Here is a 24,645-nt window from a genome sequence, read left to right on the forward strand (position 1 = left end):
GAATCTCCTTCAAGCTCCAGGCAGGGTGATGAGAGCCGTCTGGACCGGCAATTTATAGCTGGAGCGGCGCGCTCGGGTTTTGGGAAGCGAGTGAGAGAGTGCCATCTCGTGGGAATGCCTCCCTGGCCAGCCCCACGCCGCCCACAGACACCCAGCAGCCACAGCTCTGCCTTCCAGAGCTTCTGGCTTTAAAAGACACGGCTATGTGAATTGTGCTGTGGGGATTGCTGCTGCTCGCTCAGCTGCGCGGCGTCGACTGTCGCACGGGTTTGTCGCTGCAGCAGTGCTGGAGTGGGGGAGCGTGTGTTGGAAGGGGCAGAGCCAAATCCCACACCCCATGTGCTGATTTAGGGTAATGCCTTTGATTAGAAATTGAGAAATAAAGGGCTCCAGCTTGTTTTATCTTCCTGGGTGCCTGCTCTGCTTGCTGGGTGCCTAGTCATCTGAATTCCACTGCATGTTTCTTAGGGTACAGGCAGAAAAAGTTTCCCAAGGAAATGATCAGCCATCTGTGCCACAGCCAGCTTCAGATTTCATCAGGAGGCCTGTGGTCTTCCTCCTCCCTTTCTTCATGGGTGTTCATGTTCTATCTTTTGCCACTTTTGGTGAATTCAGCACTCCTTGTTCCCAGAAGAGGCTGTCAGTAGGAGCAGGGTGGGTGTAATTATTTCAGTACTGTGTGGGGCACCATCTGAATTATCTTTTGGGGGAGGGCTGGAAGAAGAGCAGTAAAGCATACATGGGAAAGGCAGAGAAATCTGTTGGAGGGTGGTTTTATAAGAACAGCACAGCAGTATTGCTTTATTAACAGCACTCTGAAAAACAACCCAGCAGCAACTGCATTTCCCCCCTTAATATTGCTCTTCTGCTGATTTATAGAGCTAGGTATCAAAGAAGTAACATGGGTGTAATCACATCAAAGAATTCAGCATTAGCTGTTCTCCCCTCCTCTGTTCAGGGATGTCTTCCCCTTTGTCTGTCTGGTGGAACAGTGCTGCTGCAGGTGAGCAGAGTCAATTCCTGGGGAGCTGGGAGCAGCTTTTCTGATGGGTCTTTTGACCATTCATATGTGCTATTGCTATTAACACTCACCCAGGGCCCTCCTGCCCTCTCTGTGTGTGTATGTGTGTGTGTTTCCTTGCTCTCTCTTGCAAGGCTTTTGCCAGACCTTGGCACCTCTCCTGCACCCCTGCAAACTTTGAGGATGCCTGTGGAGCCTGGGAAGTGCCTCCTCTGTCTTTGGAGTCAGCTCAGAGGAAAGCATAAATAATTAAGCCGAGGTACTCACACACACATGTTTTATGGCAAATGGCTGTGTGGTTCGGGATCATTTTTTCCAGAAACAGGTTTTATGATAATATAGTAAAAATATTAAATTAGAAAATGCCTCACTAAGGGTGATAAAAACTTACTACAGTGGAAATAGGTAATTATCCCCTCTACAGCCTAAATGACAGTTTAAAAGAAATAAAAATGTTAGTGCTCATTACTTGCTTTTGTAGGTTGCAATAAAGGGTAAGTTAAATTTTAATTCAAGGAAGACCCCTGTATCGACCTGCTTCCTCCACACTCTCTACCTGAGGTGTGAGTACTGTTAATTACTCACATAGGTTATTCCTCAGCACACTGCCAAGACCAGCACCTCCTTGTGCTAAAGTCACCTTCCCTTCATCTGGAGGGAGCCGACTGACTTGCAGTGGGGTGGGTTGTTTCGACTCAGTGGCTCAAGTCTGGTGTTTAATGGACGTGGGTGGAGGAAAGGAATTTTGTATTTTTTTAACCAAAAATCCAAGTTCATTATGCATAGCCTTAAGGGGGCTGAGAGTATTAAAAATCCACACTTACCCTGGTGAATTGAAACAGAGACAAGGTTAAACCTGGAGGATTGATGAGTTTTACTCTCTGCATGGTTAAATCCTGCTGAGGGGAGGTGCTGTACAGGAAAGGCAGCTTCCATAGTGGGGAGAAGGGAAAACAAAAGGTTGGGTTATTACATATTTTTTGTTCAGGGTGAAATATTTGTTCAGTTTCAGGGGTGGTGGGGTTACCTGATTTCCCTCCTCCTGTCACTCTCTGCCAGGGTATCTGCCCATGCTGTGTTATTATCCAGACAGCTCCACTTGCATTTTCACTCCAGCCTGGTTTCAGGCAGCCCCAGAAACCTGCTGTGCCAATGCTGGGATCTGTCAGTGCTGGCAAAGAAAATTCTTGTTTCAGGTCTCCCTTGGCCCTTCTTGCTTGAAAAATGACTCTTTATTTTAAATCAACCTGGGAGAAAATTCAGCATTGGTCCCTGAACCCTTGCACCCACTGGAAGACTACCCAAAACCAAAAATGAATTCCCCCGATTGAGGGGAACCTGCTTTAGCAGGAGTTTGGGCTGGATGAGCTCTGGAGGGCCCTTCCAGCCCTCACCATTCTGTGATTCTAAAGGTAATGACTCTGCTTTTCCATCCCACCATTCAAGGCAGACTTAAAGTCACAATGTCCTCATTGTCAGTAGTGGCACTTGCCATCTGATTTCTCAGCTGAAACAGCAAAAGCAAGTTATGTTTACCAGTCAGTAGCCAGGAAAGATGGAAGGGCCAGCTTTACTGCTCTTCTTCCTTCCTCCTGTTTGTCTTGCAAGTGTCAAACTTTTGAGCTTTTCATGTATTGGGTCCATTTTCTGGAAGTGTTTTGGTATTTGTGTCAAGCTGGCCAAACCCTGTGTGCACACTCCCGATTCACCACAGAGACCCCAGCGGTGGTTTCAGAGCCTCTGCTGAGACACGGCATCCACCGTTTTGTGAGGGGAGGAGACACAGACTCATCTGCTGAGGGTAGAGCAGCCAACTGGCTCATTAGCTTCTAAATGAAAATCAAGAGCTGTGGGCCTGTGAATTAGAGTGGTTTCTTGTCTCAGTGATCTGTTGCATGTGTGTCCATCCTGCAGCACTGCTGGAACAGACACCTTGTTCCTTGTCTCCCCGGGATTAACGGACGGCGCCTTTCTGCCATTGCTGTTCAAAACTCAGGAGTTCTCTCTTTCATGAGGCTGACAGATAACTTTCTCAAAGTGTCTGCAAGAAGTAGACAGTTTCCAAACCAGTTGCCATCTTGTATTGATCTGTTGAAGGAGCAAAGCATCAAAGCAGCCCCTCCCGAGAGCGGTCCCTGTTGTGGTCTTAATTGAGGAGGCAGCCCAAACCACAGCAGCACTGGCAGGTCTGAATTTCAGCCTTTGATGCCACACTTTACTCATTCTTCAGCTTTTCCCTGCCTGTCCTGACAGTTTTCCTGACCTGGCTTCTGCAGCAGCTGCTTTCCCAGGGCCATCATTCCCACGGGGAGGGCTCCGTTGTGTTTCTGCTGTAATCACCATCGTTGGGTATTGCTCTGGCAGTGCTGGCGTCCTCTGAAGGAAACATCCCATCCTCTGTGAAACCAGCATTCAACTCCATCCTCCAACCACGGGCTGTTGCCTTTGAAATAAGGCTCTCCCAATGGCTTCTGCTTGATTTCCAGAGATGCATGATCTATAAAAACCCTCTCTCCCTGTCTCTCAGGTTACTTTGGTGCTAAAATTAAACATAAATAACCCCAGCCCACTTTTGATTCGATCTGATTTTAAAGGGAAGCTTGCTCCTGTTGCCAGCATTGCTGCAGACATCATATTAATTGGAATCTTGTTGCTGGGTCGTTTTCATTGTTTTTCAAGTACCGTCAAGTCCAGGAAAATGTATGAAAACTAAATTATAGTCCCACGTAGCCTGTCTGATTGAATCCTCCTTATGGCTCTGTGGGCTCATACAGCCTATTAAAATATTCAATCTTGTTTTCTTACTTGAAGAGCCTGTCTGTAAAGGGCAAACTTATAGAAAAGCTCATTCTCTAGAGATAAGGTATCCAGCCACACTGAAATATTTACGTGTTTCTCTAGGGCGTGTGATTGGGCTGATGCAACTCTCCCCTTTGCCTCTGTTTATTAATAAAGATTGTTGAATGCATTTTTAATTACACAAGGCCTTTTCATTTTAAGGCCTCTTTGTTCCATTTCGACCTTGAAAAGTAACTTTTCTCCTTCCTCTTTTCCCCAGGACGGAGCTTTACCGTTCGCTCTTTGGAAAAATCACGGGGCCCGAAGCACCTGAGCAGAATTAGTCCCATGTCAGGACTGACCACGCTGCCTGCCCTGGCTCCTGATGGCCCCTCTGCCTGGGCCTTGCCCTCCTCTGGGTGCTCACAACTGCCCCGAGGTCTCTCCAGCTCCTGAAGAACCTCACTGAAGGGACATCAGAGGCAGCTGCTGCTCAGTTGCTGAGAAAGAGCAGCGGAGGGCAGACACTGAGCTTGGCTGAACACCCTCCCTTCTGGCTTTGCAATGAACTCTGCTGCCTCCCAAAGACAGCCCACTTTTCTCTTTAAATTCCTGACCTTGATTTTGCAATCTGCTCAGCACAGGCACAGCGTTCTGCTGGGGATGGGGAGGGCCACGGACCAGCAGGGACCACCAGCCCTCCCTGCAGTCAGGTCACCCACATTTGTATGAAATCCTCTAAGGTTGCTGTTTGGGGGATTGGGGGGTGTTTAAATGTGCTGTTCTGGTCTGTGGCTGCATATCTGGAATGTGTGACTTTTTTTTTCACTGAGGCAAGAGGATTTAAATGTCATTTACATAATTAGTGTGGCCTTACTGCCGAGGAAAGGTGCTCTCCCTGGTCGCAGGAACCGGTGCTGATGGGTGCTGAGCACCACGTGGGGCTGTGGCTGAGGCTCCTCCTGCAATTTCACCATCCTGGTGAATTTTTCAGGGCAGCATTGATCCTGTAACACCATCATTTCTGCTGGCTGTGCCCCTGAGCTGTCCTGGCTTCACCACCGCCATGCAGTGGTGTGAATGGGAAACTGGGGGGGTTTTTGGGGGAGGTTATATCCAGAGGCCAGAAGGCAGAACTGAAATCTCTGTCAGGGTGTTTGTTAGCCAGCTGTGATCAATCTGAGGCCATTACCCTGCCTGAATGCACCCTCAGTGCTGTGTGAGGCAGCCAGTGCTCATGCTCTGTGAGCTATGCTGGCTGTGGGTTGTGTTTTGCATGTTCTAATGGAAGAGCTTTGTCAGCACTTGGGGAGGGGGTTCCCCAAGTGATCACCCAAGGAAGGAGTGACAGGACAAAAGGAAACTGCCTCAAGTCGTACCAGTGGAGGGTTAGATTGGTGATTGGGAAGAACTTCTTCACTGAGGCTGGTTAGGCACTGGCACAGGGGCTGGGGGAGTCCCTGTCCCTGGAGCTACTGCAAAGCTGTGGAGCTGGGAGCCATGGATTAGTGCTGGGCTTGGCAGGGTGAGGGGAAGGCCTGGACTCCAGGAGCTTCAAGGTCTTTCCCAACTAAAACAACCCTGTGATTGAGCAGTATGGAGAGAGCTGGAAACTCCTGGTGCAGCCAGAGCTCGTCCCAGGGCAGTGAGTGCTGCAGCCCCTCAGCCTTGGCACAGCTGTTTCACAGGGCTCAGGATGCTGCTGAGAGGAGCCCTCACCCCACAAGGCACCTCTTGAGACATGGAGAAGCTTTTGCAGGGGCCTGGTGTCTGTGTGCCCATGGCCTGAGCAAGTGCTGGGGCTGTGAGAGCACTGACATCCTGTTCCCCAGCTGCAAAGCCTCATTCTGGGCATCACAGCAAGAAAGGGGGAAGCTGGTTTGGCTGTTCTGGGTTTTTCCCCTGCACAAGTTACCAGTTTTTCAGTGAGCAACTAAATTTTACTGTTATTTTTTCTTATTAGGCTTCAATTACAATCCATTCTAAGGATGCAGCAGGTGAGCACTGCAGGCAGGACACCTCCTGCACCCACGCTCACACCTTCTGCTCTGCTGCCCCTTTCCCACTGCTCCACACAGGACATGCTGCAACAGATTTACCCCTTTGGTGTGGGTGTTTTTTTCCCCTTCCCTTACAGACTTTCTCCAAAGCTGCCTTGTTGCACTTCACTGAGCCCCTGGAGCTGTCTGCAGAGCTGATATTAATTAATCATTTTGCACCTCATCATTACAGATTTAACTCTTGTCACCTGCTTGCAATAAAGAGCTTCCCAGCGCTGTCCACCACAGCCAGGGAGAACCAGCACAGCTGCAGAGCGTTGAGCAGGGGCTGCTGTGTGAAAATCCTGCCTTTAAAAGCAGGTAAAAAGAGATGCAGCTGTGGAGGGTCTTCTCAGCTCTGCCTAAACTAGCAGGCTCAGCCCTGTGCAGGGGCAGAACTCTTCCCTTTGGCTGAGGAGGCAGCAGGCTCACCCAGCTTGCTTTTGTGACTTTTGTTTTAGTTCCCCCTGGATTTTAAAGCAGGAAAGAAAAAAGTGGGATGCTGTTAAACAACCTCAGCTGTGAGGGGCTTCACCTGGCCCTGCTCTTGGCTGGTGCTGGGCCCTCCCAGGCAGCTCTGCTCCTGCCCTGTGAGCACTGTAGCATTTTTCTTGATTTTTTAGAGAATAAGTGCCAAGAAGAGTATTGACTTTGTGTGGAAAACACACAGATGATGGGTGAGTAAATCTTGCTGCAGCTCTCGGGGAAGCACATCGATTGCTGCTGGCCACCTCCAGCTCTGCCAGGTGGAACCACACTAAATGTCACCAGTGGCTCCTGTGCTGCCCTCCCCACCTCGGGACCTCACTGACAACCTTGCAGGTGAGGAAGGGGGAGGGTGATGGGCAAAGCACCATCCTGTGCTGTGGGCAGAGGGCACAGAGGGGCTGTGGCTGCAGGGAAGGGCTGGTTCTGTGATGCCTGTACCAGGTGTGGTGAGCATTCCCTCATTACAGTCATTAATAACCATCATTCCAAAATGCATCAATCCATCAGCTGCCCCCAAAGCTTGTGTTGCTGGGATGGTTTGATGCTGCTGGTGCTGACAAGCTGCCCTGCCCTGGGGGTTTGCTGTGCTGGCCTCACAGAGGCACAGGCTGCAGGGTCCCCAGTTCCTGGCCCTTACAGTTGGAGCATTTGGGCACCTCAGGGTTTTCTTTCTCTTTTTTGTTTTGGTGAGAGCTGTGGAATGTTTAAAGGGTAACATGAAACACTGACTGGGGTAACTTCTCCTTGGTATTGTTTGATAAGAGCCAGAGGCCTGCTGAGTGGGCTTTTGAATGTACTTATCAGTGCTTGAGCAGCCTTTGCTTGCTGCCACCTCCCCTCCTGGGCAGTGCCACAGCCTGTGCTGGAGGCTCAGGGGCCCCAGGGCATCCCCGGGGCTGGCAGTGTGGATGGGGTAGAGAGGAGGTGTAATCCCTGGGTAACACCTCACCACAACCACCGCCCAGAGCCTCTGCTGGCAGTGTCCAGCTCTGCTCTCACACACAGCTGAGTGGTGGCACTTCCCCAGCCCCACTCACAGCCGTGGATGTGTGTGAAAGAGGGGGACTGGCAGAGGAGGGGGTGATGTGGGCTGTGTCACCCCCAGTCTGGGTGCCCTGGGGCTGGCCCCATCCCATTGCTGGTGCTCACAGTCCCGTCACTGCTGCTCCCTCACCCTGGGGGTCACAAGTCCCCTCTGTGATTGCCACCAGGTTTTCCTAATGCTGCCAATTAACAAGTGAAATATTCCCCCCTCCCCAATAGACTATTAATCCTTTATTAAGCTGCTAATTAGTAACTACAGGCATTACACCTGTGCAAAGCATTGCACAGCCACGGGGAGGTGCTGGGGAATGACGTGTGCAGTGGGGGGGGCAGAGGGTTGTGTTCATTCCCCCCCCCCAGCCCCATACTTGCAAAGAATTTCAACTTTCAGACAAACAACTTCATTTACAAGTGTGTCTCTAATTAGCTGCAGAATTAGTAAAGCAGAGTTTTCCCCCCATAGATCGGCCAAAGCCCTGGGGGAGCCTGTGGGATGGAGAGAATCGCATTTCCAATTATTTTGTTGAATTGCTAATTTAGTTATTGTGCCTGGTGTAATTGTGATGGGTATTGGGTGTGCAATTCAATTTGTTTTAAATATTTGTGGGAAGGCTGATCAGTAATGGAGCTGACCTATTTCATGGCCCAAATTGAGAGAAGAGACTGAAACAAAAAAACAGCTACAAAGCCACAGTTTGTCTCAGTTTTTATTTTGATGTCTCTCATCCCTCTTAAGACTGTTGATGCAACAAAAGGTTTACATTAAAAGATGATGGCACTTTGATCTTGGGCTTTGGAGAGCTTACAGCTCGGGTACTGCTTTTCTTGGCATTTTAATGTGTAGATATTTTAGGCTAAAGAGTTTTAAATGCATTTGTGGAGTTCAGTAGGGTCGGTCTCATCCACTCCCCCCCTCCCAGATATAATGTTAAGGTTGATTTATGGCTTTAACTGCCAGAGTTCTGGTTTGAGAAAGGTGTCAGAGAACTGCTGGAGTTGTGTCTGCCAGTGTGGTCTGATGTAACGTGGCACAGTCGGCCCCAGGTGGGGTGGGCAGCGAAGGGGATGGGATGGAGCTCAGAGGGAGGTAAATGCTGGTGCCTGCCCTGCACCAGTGCTGCTCTGCTCTGGCTGTGTTTGGTTGGGCTTTGCCATGTGGGTCACACCTCAGAAGGTTTATTTCAAAGTGCCTGAGCACAGGCAGGAACCAGGAGCTTGAGCAGCTCAGGACGGGCAGAGGCTCCATCCTCCTGCCAGCGGCAGCACCAGCCCTCTCCCTGCCGTAAGGAACAGCAGAGCTCTCATGGGGCACTAGGGACAAGGGGCAACAGAGTTCCACTCCCAGCAACAGAGATGTAATTCATTCTTTTTATTAAAAGAAACTGAGGTAAGTGAAATCAGCACCAGCGAGAACCATCTGTACCGAGGGGGGTTTCCCTGCTGGGGCCGTGGTCAGGCCTGCCCCAGGCTCCTGGCTTTGGGGCTCCTTTACCCCAGGTGAAGTGGAGCCTGACCCAGTGCTGATAACACCAACACAGAGGGGGCTGCTTTTGCTCAGCAGGCAGGAGCTTTTGGCCATCACAGCTCCCACCCCAAGCAGAGGGAACAGGACATCTCCTGTGACACCTGCAGCCGTCCTGGATCAGGGACCCACCTGTGACACGCAGGAAACCCTGAGCCCAAGGGGCTGCCCGTATGTGACGCCCCCCAAGGGTCCTGCCTGGCTGAGACATTCTCTGTTGTGTCCTGCAGCCCATGTTGGCTTAAGGAAAAGCATCTTTGGGGGTTGTTCAGGGGGCTCTAGTGGAAAGAAAAAAGTCTTTTAAACCAAATTAAGGTTCTTAACTGTTAAGAAGAAGCAAGTCCTTCAGCTGCCACTGCTGCCTGGCCACAGGCAGGGCTGCATGTCCTCCCAGGAGCAGGGCTGTGACCCCTGGCTGCACCTCCACTCTACAGGGGCTGCAGCACCCAGAAGGGCTGTGCTGTGCTGCAGAAGGAAGCAGGAAGGGGTGAGGCACTGGCATCATTGGTAATTAATTCCCTTCTGATTCACACTACACTAAAAGAGCAATGGTAAAAACTGAAACATTATTAAGACAATCGTTGGTGTAAGGGCTCCAGTGCTACTTGGACCAAGTTCCATAGCAGTGTTGCTGTGGTGGGGGTGACTGTGCTCCCCTCCAGAGTTCCAGCTTCTCTGAGCTTTTTCATTACAGTCAGGAGGCCCATGAAAATTAGTGTACAAATAAGCCAAGGGCCTGGGCTGGGCTGTACCTGCACTGAGCTGCACTTACCTGCCACAGAGCCAGTGACTCCAGCCCAGCTGCAGGGAGATTCCCAAACAGAAGCTTCTTCCATTTCCATCTCCCCGGTGGCACCAGCGGCTCCGTCAGCCAGAGCCACGGCACAGGGGGGCAGTGGAGGAAAACTCTGCTCAGATGTGTGAGACTCGAGTTTCTCTTGGCAGTTCTGACCCCACTGGTGTACTTGTCTGTTCCTCTCCCTTCCCCTGGCAGGCTCTGGCTGCTTCCTGCCTCAGTTACCTACTCACACAGAAGGGACTGGCACTAGCTGGGGTATCAGCACAGGGGGTGCTGCCCACATCCCCTCACAAGGAGGAGGGAAGGACAAGCAGAAATGCCTGAGCAGCTGAGGGTTGGTCTCCTCGTTTCCCTCCTAGCTGGGCTTTTCCCTGGGCACAGACACAAAGTGAGCAGGGATTTGGCCTCCACAGTCCTGCCCTGCCAGGCAGGAGCCCACCTGGGGACAGCCCAGGCCATGCTGGTTTAAATGCTGCTTCTCCTTTCCTAGTGAGTAACGAAACAGAGGTTACAGCCCCCCCTGGCTGAGGGGGGCGAGGGCAGCCCCGGCGGGAGGCAGAGCCCGTCCCGGGCTGCAGGGGAACGTTGGCACTTGTCTGGGAGCGGAGCAGCCTGGCAGGGCTGGCAGGGGCACGGGCTGTGAGCTAAAGGAGCCTCTGCGTTGCTGCACCACGGCGTCCCGGTGCCGGAGCGCCGCTCATGGCCTCGTGGTGCCGCGTCGCTCCAGTCACGCCGTGAGAAATAAATAAGGGGCGGTCAGACAGCTGGAACTCGGATCCGCAGGCGCTTGTGTTTATCCATTTTCCTGGTGTCTCTGGCCAAAGAACACGCTTCCTTTGGTCAGTCTGATTCGAAAAAATGAAACTGTCACTCTGGCAGCGTTTCCCTGAGCCTCCCCGTCTCGGTACAGTGGGCGCAGTTGAGCAGACAAAGGGCGATTCGGAGCCTTTTATTCCCCCTCCACTGTAGCGGGCGGGGGGAGTGTGGGAAATCGATGCTCTTACGTTGAAGAAGGCGAGTCCATTGTGGAGAGGATCCGCACGATCTCGGCTCGCTGCGTGGGTGATATATGCTGGGTCATGTGCACAATCGAATCCATGGCAACCTCCGGGTTGGCCTGGACCAGGCTGCAGGGAAAGAGGCGAGAGCTGAGTGTTGGCAGTGCTGGTGTCGCCTCTGACCGCTCCCCGGGGGCTGAGAGAGGGGCCGGGGCAGCCGACGCTCGTTTGGACAGCACAAGGGCTCAGAGGCCCTGCTGCCACTCAATTTGCTGATGACCAACCCACTCTGACACCCAGAGAGGCTGAAATCCCAAGGATGGACCCAGGGAGCCAGGGCGGGCATGGGGAAGCTCAGAGCTGTGGAGTGGGCCCCAAGCCCATGGGCAGCACCTTCAGAGGCTGCCCAGAGCACCCACGTTACCCTTCCAGACATCACAGAGCCCCATCTGCTGCAGCACAGATGGAGAAACTGATGGGAACACCAGAAACAGACATCCTGTGGAGTCAGACATGGGACAGAGCAACTGGAACAGCTTCAGGCTGCAGTTCAGTGCCTTCAGAGCTCTCTCAGAGGCAGAGCTATTTCAAGAAGCGTTGTATGAATCCCTGTGTTTCACAGTGGTTCCACAGTCGCCCCTGTGTTTGCATTTCCACATACAGAGTCACAGAATAGCGGGGGTTGGAAGGGACCTTTAGAGATCATCCAGTTTAACCCCCCTGCCAAAGCAGTCCCACCTAGCTCAGGTCACACAGGAACGTGTGCAGGTGGGTTTGGAAACCTCCTGAGAAGGAGCCTCCACACCCTCCCTGGGCAGCCTGGGCCAGGGCTCCCTCACCTCAACAGTACAAGGCTTTTTCCTTATGTTTCAGTGGAACTTTCTGTGTTCCAGCTTCTTCCCTTTACCCCTTGTCCTGTCACTGGATACAACAGAAAAAAAAGTGCTGCCTCAACCTCCTGACACCCACCATTGAGATATTTGTAAATAGTAATGAGATTCCCCCTCAGTCTCCTCCAGGCTGAACAGCCCCAGGTCCCACAGCCTTTCCTCATAAGGAAGATGTTACAGTCCCCTGATCATCTTGGTGTTCCTGCACTGGCCTCTCTCCAGCAGTTCCCTGTCCCTCTTGAGCTGGGGAACCCAGAACTGGACACAGGACTCCAGATGAGGCCTCACCAGGGCAGAGCAGAGGGGGAGCAGAACCTCCCTTGACCTGCTGCTCATATATGAGGGTACATTGCTGGCTCATGTTTAATTTGCTGTCAACCAGGACTCCACTCCCAGGTGTCTCCTGCAGAGCTACTCCTCATGTCTGCCACACAAAAGGGACAATGAACCCATTTTCCTCATTTGGGGTCACACACAAGGCCAAGCCCAGGGGCTGAACTCCCTGAGCAGCTCTCACCTCCGGATCTGCTTGAGGATGTAGTCCCTCGAGATGTATTTGATGTTCTCATCCACAACAGAGCGAACTCCTTCCTCCTCTGCCAGCTGCTTTTCCAGCCACTCCACCAGGTCCTTGTTGCTGTCCCACAGGTAAGCCTGTCAACACACACAGTCACCCTGCAGCCCTGCTCCCCACACACTCCCCAGACAGCCCCTGGCAGCTGTGGCTGAAACCTTTGGCTGCAGCTCTGTGTGGGCTCCACCGTGACACAACCCTCAATGAGCACAAGTTGAGGGATAATCTGTTTCCTTCGTGTCTCCCTCAGTACCTGTGACCAAAGGCAGCAGAGACGCAGCAGGGCTGCCGGCCCAGCTCACATCCCAGTTCCCTTCTCTGCTCAGCTGCCCATCTGGTGACACACAGCTGCCCCTGAGGTGAGGGCAGTCACAAGTGTTTCTCCCCATGGAGTCCCCATCACTCACAGTGACCTGGTGTCAATGTCCCCCTATAGGCTCCCTGAGCCGGGCCAGGAGCCCACAACCCCTTCAGCAGGAGTTGGGGTGTCCATGGCCCTGGAAAGCTTTGGCAACAAACCCCTTTTTTCCTTTTGCAAGATCATTTCACCTGATATTTGCTAGGTAGTTGACTACATAATAATTCAGGAGTGAGTTAGATGCCTAATAGCCTTCTCGCTCCTCTCCTCTCATTTTCTTTACAAATCATTTAAGAATCGTTTTGTTAATGGTTTCCGGAAAAGCAAGTGCTGCCATTAGCACTCATTCATATTTATGTCATTTTATTTGGGTAATTAAACACAAAGCTCCTCACTTAAAGGTGCCACTATCCTTCTCTGTTATCACTAATGAAGTCAAAGTCAGAATGCCAATGAGCTCGGTGCTGCGGGGCTGAGCGGGCACCCTCCGGCGTGGGCACCTGGCACTGAGGAGAGTGTCTCCTGGGAACAAGAGGCAGCAGCACACATGGGTGTTTGCAGCCAAAGGCAAAGCCTCGCCGTGGGAAGGGGGTGCTGGGTGTTTGCAAAGGCCCTGGAAATGCTGGGAGCAGCCGCAGCCCTGCCCTGCTCCAGCACAGCATCTCCCCTCTCCTGCCCTCCCTCAGAGCTGTGCCCACACCCTGACCCCTCACAAAGCTGATTCTCCCCCACCTTTGCCAGTGCCAGAGAGAAGCACAAAGGCAGCACTCATAGGGATGAGCCTCTGCACTGCCCACCTTGTATTTATGTCTCTAATTATCAGTTTCCTGTTCCTCTCTTCCCTGGACTGTCCCCAGCACCCTTCCCCTTCCCTCCCTGTGCTGGCAAAGCCGTTGCTACAGCCGAGGGCGAGCGCCGGCCCTGCCGTGAGGAAGCCCAAAGCCCAGCCCCTGTTCCAGCCTCGGTCCTGCCTGACACACTCTGATAACAGACCAGGATTTTCTTTCCTTCAGCGTTATGCCTACGACCGTCTCAAACCAGTGATGTCATTTCAACCTCAAGATTTTGCTTATTTCATTGTTTTCTCTTGTTTGTTATTTTGCACTCGTTAGGCTTTGCTCTTTGCTTCTGCCCCTAGCCATGCCAGCAATGCTCCCTGCATACAAAGCAGGGCACTTAGCAAGACTTCAGGGAAGGGGTTTTTTTAACCCAGCCCAGCCCAAGAAGCTGCCTTACGGTTGCAGACCTGCGTCAAGCCAGATTTACCCAAGAATCCCAAAGCTTTTACTTTAGAAGAATATTTAATACTCTTATTAATCATTTTTAATCCGTTTGCTTTTAATTAAGAAACAGCATGATGCTTTCCTATCAACATATGCCAGGGAGCAGATTAATTGTGGCTTAAGATAACTCTCCTTGATTGGTGTAATGTATTAGCTAACGAGATGCCCGCTTTTAAAGACGCTCAGACGCTACCTTGGAAAGCCTGCTGCCCTCCAGAGAACAATTCCCCCCTTTTCTGGAACCCCTGAGTGTTTGTGACTTTAAAAATAGAATAAAACAAAAATATTAAATAAAGAGCTCAGATTGGAGAGCTGTGACAAAAACAACCCAAGAGCAGCTCCAGCGACCGCGGGTCAGCCGGGGCGGCTGCCAGGCACTGCACAAGGGTAGGGGCAGGGAGGCCTCACACCCTCCCCAGCCTCAGCAGGATGGAGCAGGATTGAGGATAATATTCAGTAAGAAAGAATACTTAAAAATACCCTCCTGCTTTCACATCACAGATCTCAAGGGAATGCAGGATGGGTCAGCACAGGCAGGACGCCTCTTTATCTCCGTGGGGCTGTTTTAGGGATGCTGCCCACAGCAATCTGGAGATGGAGATGCTGAGGGCTAGCATCCAGAGCATGTGCTGTGCCTCCTGGGATTTCTGCTGCCAGTTCTGCCAGGCAGCAGCACCTCTGCACAGCCCTGGTCCCACACACTGCCCTGCCCAGCTGTTTGTAAGACATGTTTTCATATCACAGTGCTACATGCTTGGGGGAAAAAACAACCTCCTTGGCTTTGCTGGTCTGCTATAAAAAGTGTCCCCATAAACCAATTCATGACCTGGAACGTTACTCTGAAGTCCTGTTTCATCACCTAAAATCTTTGTGGACATTCTAACCTGGGAGGACTTCTGTGAACTTCAGCCCAGCACACACTAATGCCTCAGTGAAACTCTTACCTTCACTGTCCCTTCGACTTCCACAAACCAGCGTCTCAGCATGGCCTGGATCTGCCCATCAGTCAGCTCAGGGTTGGCATCATGGATCTTCTTTTTTACCACATCTTCTAGCAGAAGACGTCTCAATCTCCAGTAGAAGAAGGTACGGGAAGTTTTCCAGTCTAGAACGTCCTGTCCAAGATGTAAGTGGAGAAGGAGAAATGAGTGAGGGACAACAACCAAACACTTGTGTGATTTCCAGGGACTGCAATGTGCCCTGGGGCAGGGGGGATGTGGCTGCTTAGGAGCTCCTGGTGAAGCCCAGAAAATGCAGGGTCTTGAATGGATACAGATCAGGTAAAGGTGCTGGAAAACATGGTGTGCTTGTGTTCTGGGACAGAAAACAGCTGGCAGGTGAAGGGGGTTCATTGCTGTGGAGAGTCATTGGGGCAGGGGGTTATTTTCCCCACTGGAGTTGCTATTTTCCACATCTGGAGTCCTGTGTCCAGTTCTGGTCTCCCCAGCTCAAGAGAGACAGGGAACTGCTGGAGAGAGGCCAGTGCAGGGCTGAGGGGCTGGAACATGTGTGTGAGGAGGACAGGCTGTGGGATCTGGGGCTGTTCAGTCTGGAGAAGGCTGAGGGGGGCCCTTATCAATGCTGGTAAATACCCAAAGAGCAGATGGTGAGAGGGTGGGGACAGTCTATTTTTTCTGTGGTGCCCACTGACAGGACAAGGGGTGATGGGCACAAGTGGAACACGGGAAGTTCCACTTAAACACAAGGAGAAACTCCCTTGGTGCTGAGGTGAGGGAGCCCTGGCCCAGGCTGCCCAGGGAGGGTGTGGAGGCTCCTCCTCAGGTGGTTTCCAAACCCACCTGCACACGTTCCTGTGCCCCCTGAGCGAGGGAACCTGCTTTAGCAGCGGCTGGGGCTGGAGGAGCTCTGCAGGACCCTTCCAACCCCACCACTCTGGGATCCTGTGTCACCTGCCAGCCCTTCCACCACTGCCCCAGGCCACTCACGGTTATGACGCCCTTCTCCTGCATCCGGCCCGGCGTGTCGTGCAGGTCGGCGAACAGCATGGCAACCTGGTGGTAAATGGGGATCAGGAACTCCTCCCGCTCCTTCAGCTTGGTCTCCAGCTCTTTTCGGTCAGCAGGGCTCAGCTCAGGGGTACCTGCCAACAGGCACAGCACACGTCAGAGACCTCTGGCAGGGTAAAACAGTGGGGTGTACAAAGGACTGTGCCATGGAGGAACGGCGAGCAGCTCTACACAGACCAGAGGAACAGTGGAGGTTTCCTCTGTTCCTGCACACACATGAAACCCAGACCAGGAGACACACCACACCATCAGCTCCCAGCAGTGCCAAGCAGAGCCTTGACTCAAATCTAAGTGTTCCAGCCCAGATTTCCTGCCAATGACACTCAGGCAAGATTCGAAGGAGTTTTCAGGGTGGAAACTCTATTCCATTTAAATGCCAATGAGCTGAGCCATCAATTAAGTGACATTTACTGGTCTTACTCCTAAAAAAGAATAATGTCCCAACATGCAGTTAATTTAGGAAGAAACATAGCCAGTGTAAAAGCACCTCACAATTCCAAGTTCTCCTGCAGGCTGGTCCCTGCCAGTAGCTGTTAGAGCCACTGCCTCACTAAGTTAGGAAAGCACAACTGGAGACACCAACCCGCTGGTGGTGGGAGCGTGGAGGGCACACACTGGGCTCCATCATGGAACAAAACCGTGCCAGGAGATAATGTCCCGTGGAGTTTGTAATTTTTCATTCATTTTAAAACATTCAGCTCAGATAAAATTAACTTTCATTAAGACAAAGCCATGCATTAACCAGATTTGGATTAATTTCAGAATTGCCTGACCCAGACCAAAGCAGGGAAGGGACACACATCATGCTGGGGAGGCACGTGGCAGCTCCTGCTGCCTCCTTCAGCAGAACACAGTGCTGCTTCCCACAGCTGCCCCTTATCAAACCAGGAATCTCCTCCCTGTGACAGGGACCACAGCTGAACCTGCAGCAACATTCACCAGGTCCAAGTTGGCCCAGAAGCAGGCTGCTGCTTCTGCACTGTCTCGCCCACAGACCTGCAGAGGAGGTAGAGCCAATCTTAGTTCAATCTAGGTAAAGACTGCAACCTGAGCCAAATTATAGGGTGCTGGACACTGAATTGTGCCATTTTTTAACCTCCTACCCACAGCAGAAGCTCTGGTTGCAAGCTCATGGCCTCAGGACAGCCGTGTCCCTCCCACCCCACCCTCTCCCTTCAGAGCCCAGCTCGCTGTCAGTCTGAGGCCAGTCACAGACCAGCCCTTCTCCAGGCACTGGTGAGCTGCAACCTCCAGCTGTCCAGGGGCACCTTCCATTCACATGTTAATCCAACCACCCATATGCCAGAGATACGCTCGGGTCTGTCCTCAGTGGACAGAACTGAGGCAGAAAACACAGAGCTGTGCTACCCAGCAGCACCAGAAGCCAACAGGAGAACCTGGAGCAAAAGCTGCTGTGGTGATTCAGCAGGAGGAACACGCTCCTGTCCCTGCAGCATTTTGTACTGTGTGACCACCACCCAGCTTTTTGTTTAACACTTGTGAAGGAATGCCAATGGGATTAAATGCAACAGCCACTGTTGACTGCCAGACCCTGGGGCTGATGCCAGGTGCTGGGGGACAGCTGAGCAAATGGGCAGCAGCCCCACAGCCACCTCCAGCCCGATCCCAGTGGGCTCTGGAATGGCAGCAGGACACCAGGGCAGTCCAAGCCCCTCCCAACAAGCTCAGATGGAGCGAGCAGCAGCTTTACAGAAGCCTCAACAAGAGGGAACACCTTCACACAGTACAAAAGCCAACGGTGCAACTCGCCACCAAAAGTCCTGGGAGCCAAAAGTACAAAGGGGCTCACAGAAAGTGACCAAAGTCATGCAGGGCAAGTCCACCACAGGCTTCTAAGCACAAAGATCAGATATGAAGCTGTCCCCAGGAAGGCTGTAAAGCACAGGACTGCTGGAAGCTGAGGCAGCAGCACACACACAGCAGCCTGATGCCAGGGCTTGGGCTCACACCCGCTCCAGGAGCCCGCTGCATGCCAGCTCTGCTCTGTGCTACTTTCCACTGCCTGGGTTGTTGTTTCCTTCCAGAGTTTCTCTTCCAAGTCAGAACACTTTTGAACACACACACACACACACACATGCACATTTCCAAGCCATGGTCCTTTCTAGCAAAGGACTGTTTTTATGTGCCTACCAATATAAATGCTACCTAACCTTTCAGGCGCTGGTAAGAAGGTTTTAATTAAGAGAAGCTACTCTGATAACCTTCAGAATAAAAAATTATCTATATTTATCCACATGAAGTTCACCTCCCTGTTTTAAATGGCAACACATGCACTTAAGCCAGCAGTGCTCATGTATTCTGGCCTATCTGCCACGCTCACTGTGTACAGTCAAACCAGCCAGGCCCAGTAATGATTTAGGTGAGATTAACAAATATGTCAATGTCTATTTTCTGCTTAATTTAAAAGCAGCGTCTATAAAGATTTTTGACTTCTGAACCCTGTTCTCCTGGAAGAAAGAAGGTAACAATGAGGAGGGGGGATAAAGAGTGATTATCCCATCATCGATCGTTTGTCAGGAGCATTTCTTATTCACTGGACTATTGTAAAAAGCTAAGCTCTCGATCAATCCTGTAAGCCCCCTGTACAATTAAATATCTTGGAATGGTTTTCTTTCTTTCCTAGTCAGATCTTGAGGCCTCAGGGTTTTTCAGAAAGCTGTGGGTTTATTTATTTATTTCCCCAGAAAAAAAGAAGTCTCCTTCCACAAATCTCAGGCTGGCAAGGAGAGGGGAGTTAAAATATGGGATTCCTTTGCTCTAAAGGTACTTGACAGTTAATGAAACTGTTAAAGTTTAAATCATAGGAACATTATAGACCTTGAGGTATGGATCGGCTGCTAATCAATAGAGAAACAAAAGAAGCAGCACAAGGAAAGGGCCACGTGGCCACACAGAGCCCAAGGGCAGGGCTTTGGCAGCCAGGATGGGCACCAGGTAACACAGGCCAGCACTGAAAGGAAGAAAGAACACGTGTGCCCTCCCCAGTTTGGCAGGCAGCACAGGATACCTTCTAAGGCAGCACTCTAAGTGCCATAAAATGTCACATTTGTCTTGGGTTGCAGTCTGAGTGTCTACACGCACAGTGCTGGTGTGACCAGAGCCACTGGCACGGCCAGATGAGGCAGGTAAATGCCTTCATCCTGCACTCAACCGCTTTACAGCCACAGTGGTAAAGGCACCAAGGCCTCCTCATCCTACCCTGTCTTTTCTTTTGATCTGCCTAAAACTGCTTTAAAGAAGCTGAAAAGCTGCCTGAAGAAGCAGTAACACTGGGGTACCAAAAAGATTAGAGACTCCTTCTTCAGGTCTAAAAAGCAACGTCCAGGGCCTTGGCTGGGGAAGGGGTCTGGTCAAAATACCCTCCAGCCTACAAGTGCTTGTCATGAAGAGGTGAAGGATTTGTCCTTACTAAAGCCCTCTGCACAAACATATCTGGTTAAACCAACAAGACTCAGTTTAAAAGCACAGCACACATAAGTATTTAACCTAAAATGTTCCCAGACGTTCCCAGGAGCGAGTTGGCAGCTCGTGCCTGCCTGTCCCCTGCACTGTGCCTGTGGCGTGACACCAACCTTGCCACCCAGCTGCTTCAGCCTGGCTTTTGGGGCTACAGACTCCTTCTTCTGTATCCTACAGCCCCTAATGGGCCCCCAAACCTCAGGCAGGGGCTCTCAGTACCCTGGTTGCCTAAACAAGGCCTGAAGCACCCTGCAGCAGCACTCCCCTGCCAGGGCAGCAGGGCCAGGCACACGCGCTGTGCAGCCCACGACCTGTAAAGCACCCCGAGACCAGATATCAACTTGTACTCCTCTTCAAAAGGTAAGGGAAAGCATCATGGCAGGGAAAGCAAAACCTAAACTATTTTGGTTGGTGTCCTGCTAAACAAAACCCCTCGGCAGTGTCTGCGTGTCCCCCCGTGCGTGGTAGAGGCCGCGGCGGCAGCGCTGACGTGCAGGCCACGGGCTGCCTCTGCTTAATAAAGATCCTGCCAGACAGAAATGGCTCAGCAGGACCATGAATCACAGCTTCCCATAACATTTAGCAGCAAAGTGCTTTTTTTTAAATATGACCAGTTTAACAGGTTAGACAAAATGACTTCAAGGAATGTTATTGTAGGTTCGCTCTGATTGCGCAAAGCCAGGCAGCTTCTGAATCAATCTGATGCTTTATGGCTTCTAAGCTGGTAAAACAGTGGGATTTTCTCCCTCACTCTCAGCTCACAGCCTCAGCCAAGCATTTGCTTGTCCATCTTCTTGCCTCTTCCTCAAACATGCACCCAAAGACCAGGGCAAAGCCCAGCATCGTGGCCTCTGACCCAGGCGACTTGTGGCGATGGCCTCATGCTCAGATGGCCCTGCAGAGCCCAGATGTGACCTTTGCTTTGGTGCCTCCATCCAGACCCCCGCTGCTCATGTACATGTTTGGCAAATTACCCCACAGTTGTGACTTCCAAAGATGACCTTCACAACACAAACAGTAGCTGTCTTTCCAGACTGCAGAGGAGCAGAAATAGCAATTCACTACCCCAATGTTACAATTACTACAGGCAAATTTGGGGGTTTTATTTTTTCCCCCCCATAACACCAAAAACACCCCCATGTTAAGTTCACTTTATCTCGTCATTTGCCTGTGGTCATTTTTGTCAGCAAAGCAGTTAAACCCCACTGCAGCACGTTAGGAAAGGAACTCTGGAGGAGTTCATCAGTTGCTCTGCATCCAAAGACACAACTAAACGTTGAGTTTTAACCCTAAATGTCAATGTCCCACCTCATCTCCACACCTGTAACAATAATCCTCCCTCCCTGAATCTCACCTTCTCTGCCTTTAAGAAAGCTGACAAAAATTCAGCAAAGGCAGCAAGAATGCCACTGGCATCTGGGCTGCCCAGGCAACACATCTCCCAGCCCAGCTGCAGGGGAAAGGGAAGGTCACTCAGAGCCTCTCACGTCCCTGGGGAGACAAGGCATTTTTGGATTGTCACTTGTTTCTTTAAATGAGACTGCTTGTAATTGCTTCACTAAATATTCAGTAGGATTTATGTTATAAAGGTGCAATATGAAATAGCAGTGAAGGTCACACATGCTCATGACACAGGCTTGAAATATCCTCGTACAACTGCAGCGGGTGATGTTCCACCCTAGTCCTTTCCAGCTCTTTGCTCCTAAGGTCTCACATTGGCATCAAAGCAAATGGGGTAAGTGTGGCAGGTATATAATGCCAAAAAAATCCCTCTGTGAGGGGGAAACATCTACAGCCCTCCTGGGAAGATGTTCAAGATGCCAATTGTCGCGAAGGAGCTGACAGAAAGCAGTACTTGGCTCTTGGAGACTCACAATTGTCAATTAACAACAATTTAAATGCAGCAGCACTCACATACAGAAGCAGTGACTGGAAATCAGCATCACCTAAAGAGACAAAGTTACAACCACACTGGCTGCATTTGTTCCAGGCTCCATGAGAGATGGAATCACAACAGCAGCATTTTTCTTAGTTGTTGCTCAAGAAAACAACCGGCATTTTGATTAATCCCAACACTGGACAAACCACCCACCCCCCTCAAAGAGAAGGACTACCCTTTAGAGCTGCAATCTGACTTTCCAACTTAAAGCTAAAGCTTGGAAGGAGACAGGTCACAGGATGGAAGTTTTTGGCCACTCAAGCCATGTGGCTGTGTCCCAGGCCACCAGCAAAGTCCTCACTGGGTGGTACAGTGGGGATGAGAAGAACTGCCGTGCTAAAGTGGAGCTACAGGTTCAAAGCTTGAGAGCTCATTAGTTGGAAAATTAAGAAGAGTTTTGCACAGTCTTTAACCAAACAAAGTGTAGAGCAAGTCAGCAGCCAGCAGCACAGCCTGTGTGCTACGGTTACCCGTGGAAAGCTGAGGGCTGCTCACAGCACTGGGGTTTGTGCAGAACATCCTCTCCCTCGCACTGCCCTGGGTTAGGAGGAGCATGCCTGGCCCCTGCCTTGTGCAGTGCACACAGGGAAATGCAAAACAGGCTGCTAATTTCAACTAAACTTACAGATGTATTGCCAGCACATGGGCAACTTGCTCACAGCATCAGTTGAAGAGGATATTCACACTGTTAGAGCATCTATCAGGTGACAAACAGATGCTTCCCTTTTACTATGAGATAAATACCTGATAGGAGAAATGTGAAAATGTAACATCTAATCTCGGTCTAACTGGAGCCATTTTGCCAACCATTCCTTTCATTCACATTCCATCTAATTTTTGTGTGTGTTACACTGTGCATCTGACACGTTACGTGCCCAGAATCTGCATCACAAAGCTAATTTTTATTCCACTCCTACGCGTTTTACTCTAATTGAAATCAACAAAGTAAAAAACTCCCTATTTTTAACCACAGCTTGAGGTTTGGGGTCTGAATCCTTCCAACATCTCCCAATCCCTGTTCTCCTTGCACACCTCCCAGGGAGGGAACACTCTGGGGCAGGGTAAAGGCTGTCCTATCCTTTCCTCCCTTGCCCTTTGCTCCGTGCCGTTGGCTGGTTTGTAACGGAGTGACATTTTAATGTAACACGGGGCTAATAAACATCGCAGCAATAGGGCTGGAGAATTGATAATGAACAGATTTATGTCAAATTATTCAATATCTGCCTGCCTTCTCTGCTCTCACACTCCCCAACTGCAAGTCCAGCCGTCGTCGCCCTGATCCCCACCCCTCTGCAACAGGCACACATTGGAGAGCGTCTCCCTTTCCACCCCCCCAGCCCCTCCCCACTATTCAGCAGCTCCAGGGAGGGATGACAGCCATTCAGGGGTTAAAGAGAGGCAGTGAACCCCCAGCTAATGAGTAAGAATTCAGCAGGCAGTGTAAGATAAATGGAGCTTTCTCTGCTTCTGCTGGAGTCAGCATGAACTGCGGCCCTGCGGCTTGTTTGTGGCAAATGGAGTGCGCGAAATATCAAAGGGCAGTGATCCAGAAGAAGCCCGACTTTGACAAATTTTAAATTGGCCAGAAAGAAAACCAGCAAAGGAAAAAAAAATAGAGACAAAAAAAAAAATTCTGCAATTGAGTGTGTCCTGCAATCTTGGCTTTGGCTTTCCTGCTAGGGCAGGAATTAGTGGCAAAACAACAGCAATGATCGCCGACGCTGGGAGCAATTACAGCCATCTAAGTGAGATGCTTATCAGTGACTGAAGCTTTTAGAACTCTCGCTATGTACAGTTGTAAGTGACTTGCTCTTGTGTTGCAGTCATTTTAATTAAAGTGTATGGAGTTTGCTGGGAGTAATTACCCTGCAGAGGAAGAGAGGGGGGAAAAAAATAAACCAAACCCTGAACAGGCTCCTGCCTCCTCACAGAGCCTGGCACTGGATTTTCGAGACTGTTGGTAGAAAACTGTCCTCCCTCTTTCTCCCTGTATTTCTTTCTGGGGATGCTGGTGCAGGTCCCACTGCTGTGGCTCAAAGGTGCTCTTTAGGCCTCCTGCACCCACCCACTGTGGACCCTCTGGAGGGGCCAGTGACAGGCAGGTAACTCAGTGGCTCTGCTCCCCACCTTCCTCCAACACTTCAGGATTTCACCAGGCCACAGTTCTCTTTGCCCACAGCCAGTGACTCTGCCCTGGGAAAGGCTTCACCCAGCAGCCGCCACAGACATAACGTCTTCGGCGAGGCAGGAGGCTGGTTTGTTCGTCAGCAGAGCCAGTGCTTTTTATGGTGGGGTGAAGGTAAATACTCACAGAAATAGTGCCATTTATCTACATGGACCTGAGCTGACTGCTCAGCATATTGCCTTCCCTAACCACACATCTAATTTCTCCTTCCCCTGAGACTCGTGCTCCGGAGAGGCAGCGATCCTGCCTTGGGATGTGGGGGTGCAAACACAGGAGCTGTAGTTGGGAGCCTTGGCTGCACAAGGAACTCGACTGCAGCCTTCAAACTGTGAGGTGTGGAACACCTTAGAAGAGCTTTTGGTGGGACTCTGGGTCTCAACGACTTGGTGTAGTCACAGCACCCATTTGCTCCTGAGATGCTGTCAAGCCTAATGTAGGTCAAAAGTGAAGTTTCATGAAAAGAATCTCCTTGCTGTGACAACATTACAACTGGGTTTTAATTCCAGCAGACACAGGCAGACAGAACAACACAACCACTCACCTGGGTACCTGTGTCTGCTCTCACACACTAACACATAATGTACATGAACTCTGACAAAACTGCTGCCTTGTGCTGATCTGCAAAGCTCAAACTCCTCCTAACCTGCTCCTTGCCCAGAAAGCAATTGGCACAGTGAGAGAAAACAAAGAGGCTGTCAAAATACTATCATTAAAAACAAGAGAGACATCTTGGATACTATCACAGACGTCAGTAAGAACCTGGTTTCAGCAAGCAGCCCGATTCCTAACACTTCCCACACCTGTTACAATGACTATTCCTCTTCCCAAGGCATCTCTGAATGGTTGTTTCGTATCTAAACTGTTGCAGTGCCATAAATTAAAAAAAGCCAAATACTGAAATGTAACTGCAGCAATAGCCCCCATTTATCAGTCATTTGCAGAACACTTTTCCTCCTGAAGGACCCCAAAAGGCTTTATAAATTCAAACCATACCCACGGAACAGGCTTCTCCCACTACTAAAATGTAGTCAATTCTGGAGGTAAAAAGAGGCTCTGTAAGATTATACTCTTATAGTAAGAGGTAGTAAAGAACTATTTAAAGAGTCTATTCCCCCGAGTGAGTATATATCTGATATTAAGTGCATTTTGCTGAACACTCTGTATCTTGGGATGCTGGGTGGTAACACAGGCAGTGCCATGCACCGAGCACTGTGGATCC

The 24,645-nt window shown here is 50.7% G+C and overlaps 2 protein-coding genes across 5 annotated transcripts in view; one reads left to right on the forward strand and one right to left on the reverse strand.

Annotated features, from left to right (window-relative positions):
• The window catches only part of AATF (apoptosis antagonizing transcription factor), a 54,710-nt gene extending 46,565 nt beyond the window's left edge, over positions 1-8,145 (forward strand). The window contains exon 12 of the mRNA XM_062012236.1: positions 4,080-8,145. Coding sequence (XP_061868220.1) covers positions 4,080-4,143 — 64 coding nt within the window. The 3' untranslated portion in view covers positions 4,144-8,145. The remainder of the gene's footprint in view (positions 1-4,079) is intronic.
• ACACA (acetyl-CoA carboxylase alpha) overlaps positions 8,074-24,645 on the reverse strand; it is a 127,608-nt gene continuing 111,036 nt past the window's right edge. For all 4 annotated transcript variants that reach the window (XM_062012233.1, XM_062012234.1, XM_062012231.1 and 1 more), the window contains 4 exons: positions 15,742-15,896; positions 14,740-14,910; positions 12,098-12,234; positions 8,074-10,819 (listed from right to left, as the gene is read on the reverse strand). In XM_062012233.1, the coding sequence (XP_061868217.1) occupies positions 10,693-10,819; positions 12,098-12,234; positions 14,740-14,910; positions 15,742-15,896 (590 nt within the window). In that variant the 3' untranslated portion in view covers positions 8,074-10,692. The remainder of the gene's footprint in view (positions 10,820-12,097; positions 12,235-14,739; positions 14,911-15,741; positions 15,897-24,645) is intronic.

Source organism: Colius striatus, chromosome 20 (assembly GCF_028858725.1).
Source record: "Colius striatus isolate bColStr4 chromosome 20, bColStr4.1.hap1, whole genome shotgun sequence".
Taxonomy (NCBI): Eukaryota; Metazoa; Chordata; class Aves; order Coliiformes; family Coliidae; genus Colius; species Colius striatus.